The sequence below is a fragment of the Malus domestica genome, chromosome 10, assembly GCF_042453785.1.
Source record: "Malus domestica chromosome 10, GDT2T_hap1".
NCBI lineage: Eukaryota > Viridiplantae > Streptophyta > Magnoliopsida > Rosales > Rosaceae > Malus > Malus domestica.
Genome location: NC_091670.1, coordinates 38,868,851 through 38,875,868, shown reverse-complemented (window position 1 = coordinate 38,875,868; position 7,018 = coordinate 38,868,851). Strand labels below are relative to the sequence as shown.

The 7,018-nt window shown below is 39.2% G+C and overlaps 1 protein-coding gene across 1 annotated transcript; it reads right to left on the bottom strand.

The window, feature by feature from the left end:
* Window positions 1-1,556: 1,556 nt before the first annotated feature.
* Window positions 1,557-5,023, bottom strand: LOC103446317 (trihelix transcription factor ENAP1-like). The gene is made up of 2 exons (XM_008385402.4): window positions 3,817-5,023; window positions 1,557-1,929 (listed from the first exon to the last, which is right to left on the bottom strand). The coding sequence occupies exons 1-2, from the start codon at window positions 4,754-4,756 to the stop codon at window positions 1,916-1,918; spliced, it is 954 nt and encodes a 317-aa protein (XP_008383624.3). The 5' UTR covers window positions 4,757-5,023; the 3' UTR covers window positions 1,557-1,915.
* Window positions 5,024-7,018: the final 1,995 nt, after the last annotated feature.

Genomic DNA, 7,018 nt, shown 5'->3' with positions numbered 1-7,018 from the left:
AACATATTGTTAGGCTTAATGAATGAAAAGACAAAAACAAAGCAAAGAAGGTCGGGCAAGGTTAAACCTTATCAGGTAAGGCTGCTCGTCTTGTAGGTTCCTATCTTTGTAGTTTTGTCAAGGATCTGAAAGCTTAGAGGGATAGAGAGAGAGATTACAAAAGATGAATCGATACTACAACAAGGTTGAACAGGGTAGCAGAGCTATTACAAAGGTTTGAATGGAGGGTTATCCCGCGAGGGATGAAGGCTTGTCCCGAGAGGGATGAAGGCTGACTACAGCTTTGTTTTGAAGGCAAATCTGGCTTTGAGCAGAGTTTGTGCTTGCATTTGTTTGTTTGATTGAGTGTCCTTATTCCTGGTTTCTCTTTCTTCTTATATAGACAACTCGGCTTGGCCTTCTGTAGCAGCAGCCTTGCCCGAATGCGGTTTGAGGGTGATGACTCATCAGCTATTTTACATGTAATGCCACCATAAAGTACTTTATGGGCTGTGTAGCTGGTCAGTCTATACCACTTGGCCCTTGGGTAGGTAAGCAAGTGGTCTTCATGAGCTGCACTAAGTCAGAAAAGGCCCTTTCTGCTTTTCTGGGTTTTGGCCGGGCCTCGGCTGACTTTCCTTCCGGGCCCCCTTTTGGGCCAACTCCTTTCTTGAGCCCAAAAGTCAAGTTTTAATCCAAACACTTGGTCTATCTCAAGGGTTGTCAAGGGTGTAATGCATTCTTCGTCTAATTGTGATTAATGAATTTTTACCTTTACGGGGGACGGTTTATTACTTAAAAATCATTGTTAAACAATTACATTTAAAGGTCATTTAGCCAGTCATATGTATCAAATAAATGAACGATTCATCCTCATGATCTTAATTAATATTTAACAAAAACGTTAATTTGTTTGATAGTTAAAGATGACTAAACATTCTCTAATTTGATTGACTTTTTCACAAATATGATCTTTAAGTGATGTTTAAGAAACTTAACACTATCTATTATTGATTATGTACAAAAAAAAGCATGTTTACATAAGATAAAAGTTCGCTCTCTGGCTGAATGCAAGTATTGTCGTTTGAACTGACAATTAAATTAAAGGAAAACTAATGAAAAAGGCTTGAAAACTTTGAGTTTTAATGATAAGGACAAAATAAAGGGTAAAGTGAATAGTATCAGGATTGACTTTTTAGTGTAAAAATGTGGTTTTTCGTTAAAGTGAACAGTACCAGATGCTTTTCGTTAAAGTTCCCTTAAATTAATCCGTTGGATGGGACTCACTCAAGTTCTCATTTCCCAGTTTTTTTTTTTCACTATATATGAGTGCTTAACGACCTTTTTGGATTGCCAATAACAGCTTTCTTTCGAGATTGAATATCATCATCATCCCATACACTAAAAACTCGAATATATAAAATTGATGGTTTGATTTTATTTACATTGGTAGTATTTGTGAGTGAATCTTGGGGTCCTGAACGGATATATAAAGAAGCCCAAGAACCAAAACAGAGTAAACAAACAAGGGATGAAGGGACGGTAAGCCAGGAGAAGCAAAAGAAAACACATTCAAAGACAAGTTAACTACTAATTTTATATATCGCAAGACAACTAGATTTCTGGAGTTCAAACCAAAAAAAAAATGCTAACTAATATTAAGCAAATTCACTGGACCAGATTAAGGCTGAGTACAACTAACAAGACAATTATATTGTTCCCGAATGGTTGAGAATAATAGTAAATTTTGGAAAAAAAAAAAAAAGGAGATGAAAAGAGCCGAAAATAAAACCCGGGACTGTTGGTGCCAGTAGTTTCTCTCAGGTCCAGTATCATCAGCTGCAACAATATGTACTTCCTAGGATAATCAAGAAGATGCTACATAACGCTTCCCCCACGTAAGTTTACCGTTAAAGCTTCTCCGGCACTAGGCTAGCTAGCTGTAAACATCTGTAAAAGAGAGAACCATAAAACCGTTGTTAGAAATCAAATTTGCAACAAAACCGAAATCAAGAGCACAAGAGCTAACCCAGGTTACACATGATTATATCATAATTCAAGAGTACCAAGAGCAGAAGCGCTAACCGAGAGATCATGTATTTCAACTTGAATATCAATGACCCTCTAAACATCACACAATAAAACTGTGCAGTAAAATAGTTTAAACGTCAAACTTGTGTTGACCAGAACAAGTAGGAAAAATGCTGTATGATCTGGGGGTTCGGGGAGTTCTACTTTTCTGTATCAATTTATCAAATTTCCCATCGAGATCACTCAGATGTTACAAGAAATATAAAGCACAAATTTTCAAACAAGGCAACGTATTCTTGTATATCGTAGGGAAGTATGGGGCAGAAACATGCACTAACTACATCAATGTTAGCCAATCAAGTTATCCAAGAAAGATCAGACAGCATGTGATTCAGAACCTTAATGAGGCTATGCATAAATGGCATGCTAAAAACATTCCGTATGTTGCCCTCCTGGAAAGGTGCCATTCTATGCAATCGGAAACTGATGCTTTTAACATTCTCTAAATCTAAACATTGAGAGCAGTCATAAAGTTATTAACACAGAAATGAGATATAAATCTTAGACGGCACACTGATGGAAGAGTGAGCAAGAGGGCTGAGACATTAATGAATTAAAAGACTCAAGTTACATATTTTATGTTCTTTCATAATACAAATTGATAGAAATCTAAAAATAAAATCTCAGAGCTCAACTTTACAAACTTTTACATCCACGAAGAAACGTTATAGACAACATCAAGGCCAAGATAAGTTGTGTTCGTGAAATCGACTTAGTGGAATTATAATGTAAAAATAAGAGGAAGTAAGAGAAGAATGCAATGTAAGGTGGCATTAAGGTAACCAAGCATGTTTCTTCACTCGTATAATTTAGAAGATTTTTCCTTATGAAACAAATCTTGTAAATTACTAGACATTTCACACATTTCATATTATTATCAAGATATTTGATACAACATTAACCAACAAGTTCCTAGAACTAATGAAATTTTACGCAGAGAACGATGATGATCAGAGTGCTTAATGCATGAGAATCCCAGGGAGACCCGGTTATCATACCATGGGTCAAGAAATTAGGGGTAACCAACAGGCAGATGCTCCACCCAACAACCATGAAAAAGCTCAACCTACTACCACCCCTAGACAAACGAATTTTGCGTCCATAGAATACTTATTGTTGCTATCTAACTCCCATTGTTCCTAAAATTAAAAACAATATCAAAACAACTTAGTTCAAGTTAAGTTAAGCCTACGACAAAGCATCGAAATTCCTCCATATAATTCAAACTTCTCCATATCTCTGAAACATCACTCTCATACATGAAGGCTGTGAAACCCACACAACAAAATGTATCCCCTCCTAATCACATTAAGAATACTAGCCAGATAGGTAAAGTGCATAGAAGTCTAGGAATCAAACAACCACAACAACATTCATGTTACAATACAGAGGAGGAACTGAGACTTTGGGGGCAGCACACAAGCAAAACAATTTCCAATTACATATGCAACGCAACAATCGATCATTGTTTTACTACATTGCCAAGGCGCAGTTCAAACTTCCGAGCAAGAACCCTAACTAAAATTTCCAATCAGGGTAAAGTTTGGATCTTCAAAATTGACAGATGCTTCAAACTCAAGGAAGGCCCTTTCAGGCCACTACCATGACAAGTTAAATAAAATTAAGCTCTACCATGTTTACACAAAGACATAAAACATCAAACAATCCAATCAATTTAACAATAAAAACACAAACCAAAAACAATCCTACAATTTACACACAAGAAATATGAGAGATTTGCCTCACCATTAGAGCCGGACCGCTTGCCGTGCTTAATCCGTTCGAGCTGGACCTGCGTGTCCATGATCATCCTCATCCTCTCTACCTCCAATTCATTGGCGAATTGGATCCTCTGCTTCTCCAACTCCACCATCTGCCTCAACTTCTCGGCCTCCACTCTCTGATACACCTCCCCGAAGCTCTCAATCGCTCTCGCCAATCTCTTCAACCCTTCTCCTCCTCCTCCACCGCCTCCAACCTCTCCTCCGCTCTCCCTCGCCATCTCAACCTCCTCATCGGCCTCATCGTTATCCTCATCGTCCTCATCCTCATCCTCATCGTCCTCATCCTCAGCCCCAGCGGCTGCAGCCGCAGCCGCAGCCACGGCCGAGTAATTCATCCTGAAGAAACCCTCGTCGAGCGCCGCAGTCGATGCCGACCGCTTCTGCGGAAGCGCCACAGCCGTCACCACCGGAGCCGAGGACGGCGTCTTCCGGTACCCCAAAGGCAACGGAACGGCGACCGGCAGCGAAGGCGATTGAGGCGAAGGAGACGAAGGAGACACCTTCTTGACATTAGATCCGATGAGAGCGTCGAGCCTCTCGAAGAAAGGCCACGACGAGGTTAGGGTTCCGTTGGAGGACGAAACCCTAACCTTCTCCACCTTGTACTTCTTCTTGATAGTATCGATTCGGTTCTTGCACTGGACGTCCGTCCGGTGGGTCTTCTTGGTGTGGCCGTGGAGGGCGTTGACGGCGTCAGCGACCTCCTGCCAGTCCTTCTGACGGAGGTTCCCGCGGTTAAGCTCGATGTAGCGGCGGCCCCAGGCGTCGACGAGAGTGGACGTGGCGTCCTCGCTCCAGCAGTCTTCGCGGACGGGCATGGGCCGAGGTTTGGAGGAGGGCGGGGTGGAGGCGGTGGTGCCGGCATTGAACGGCGTTATTTGGAGGTCGGTTAGGTCGCCCATCGGGAAGGGTGGATTTTGGGTGTGGGAAAATTGGGGAGTGGGTGGGAATAGAGAGAGGGTGGGTGTTGTTAGGCAGTAAAGGGGTCGCGTCGGTGGGAGCAGAGCGCCGGCCGCATGAGGCGCGAGTGTAGGAGGGAGGTCGCCGGGATGAGCGCGTGAGGGTTTGTTGTCGATGTCATTAAGGCTTTAGTGGCTTCGATGGATTTACCGGCTCGGCTCGGTCCGTTCCCCATCGCATTACTCTCCGCCTTATCGGATTTTTTTTTTTACCGTCCCACCCACTTAACCCCATCTCTCTCTTTACTCTTTTTACTGCAAACTATAATTTTCTCTTTTTATTTGTATTTCCGATTTGGCTAATGCAAAGATGATCTAAGAGGTGCAATTTAAAAAATAGACGGTTCAGATCGTTGAAATTCAATGTGACGTGAGCCCATAACTAATTCCTGTTTTAATAAAAAAAAAATGAGAATATCTTCTCGATAAGAGCTTCTCTTTTGAGATCTCTATTTAACTTTTCTAGAAACAAACTTGGTGTCTTAAACTATCAAACTTGGCTGATTGCGTGCCCAACTTCAGCTAACAAGTTCAAACACTAGCTAATTGCTGCACGATTGTAGTAGGAAAATTTGCTACAACTTGCAAGTCTTTGTTCGTACGGGACAAGTTATGCCAACTTTCTACCAACTTTCGAGTTGTTGAGATAAGCTTGACCCAAAAACAGCCATGAATATCGTGTATATCTTGAACTAGTGTGGCGCATATTCATCACATGTTATTGTATGTCGATCAATTTGTCTTTCTCCAATAATTTTTCTAGCCTCAATGACAACGAGGGAGATCGAAAGAGAAGGGCAGTGACACAAGAGTAGAGAAATTTATCCCGCATTATAATAGTCTGTTATAATATACCAAACACACATGAAAATTGTTCTTAATTAGCAAATTATCGTACTTGTGGGAGAAATGTTATTCACCCTAGATGAAAACTTACACTACGTTTCGAATTTAAACCTTTTATTCATTTAATTTAATTTAGAATAGGAATATCAATCGTATTAAAAAATGACAACGTAATTTTTCAACGTAATAAATAAACCCATGCATTTATCAGAGCTCCATTGAAGGACGCCATATTAATGTCCTTAGGCTGAGAGCTGAGAATTGGTAGAATCTGCCACATGTAAAGTCCGAGTTTGCAGACAATGAGAGTGAACGAACTGTGTGCGTCCGCATGGCATTAATGAAATAAAATTACTAGAAACGAAAATAAAACACACTTTCATGGACAAACATGGGGGTGGGTCTTGCTACTTTGTTTGTATATAGTGGGTAATTCCGAAATTTTTTTATACGATCCGTGAACTGATAATAAATGATATGAAAATTATTAGTTTTGGGTCAACTGTTAACGAGTCAGATCGTTCATATTACCGATTAACGATTCAGATCGTTACCTGGTCACATGTCAAGAATTCGTTAAGATAATGGTTATGATACGTAAACAATTTTCAAAATTTAAACATTAGGCATGACAATTTTTTGCAAAACTCATTAATCTGACATAATCCGTTAACGAGTTGGGTTGTCATTAGATCATTTGTAAGAAGTCATTAGGATAAAAATTTAACATAATACAATCCGTTAAGATAATAAATATAACAGGAAAATAATACAAACACAATGACCCGCTTCTCATATCTAATAGAGGGCACAGTTAGCACATAAAATAAATAAATAAATAAACAACAATTAAAATGCAAGGAAACTAAAATTATATGTCACAAAGAAATGAAAGCAAAAGGTGGAGAAAGCGACCAGCCCTTCTGTGGTTCTTGTAATCGATGAAAAGTGTGAGGCGCCGTTTCGAATATAAAAGAGGAAGAGGAAGAACTGCAATTTGTCCCTTTCCCATTTGTTTATGTTTATTTATGCAAAAGTGAAATATGGGATCAAATAACATATAAAACCCCTAAACTATTGCCTATAGTAATACAGTTTACAAACTCATCCACTGTAAACCCTAGATTTACAACTCATTTAGAAGTAATTTTAAAATAATTGAAAATAATTTTTAAATCAATCTTTATTAAAAATTCAAGTGTACGTATTTTGGAAAAACATTTAAGTGCTTCCTGCAAAAAGTACATATTTGATGCTTCTTTAAAAAAACACTTAAATGCTTTTAAAACCCAAAATTAATTACACCAAAAACATTTTCAATTATTTTTAGAAGCACTTTCAAACGAACAATTAAACTAT

Coding starts and splice junctions, on each gene's coding strand:
- LOC103446317 (XM_008385402.4), bottom strand. CDS start 4,756: ATGGGCGACCTAACCGACCTCCAAATAACGCCGTTCAATGCCGGCACC.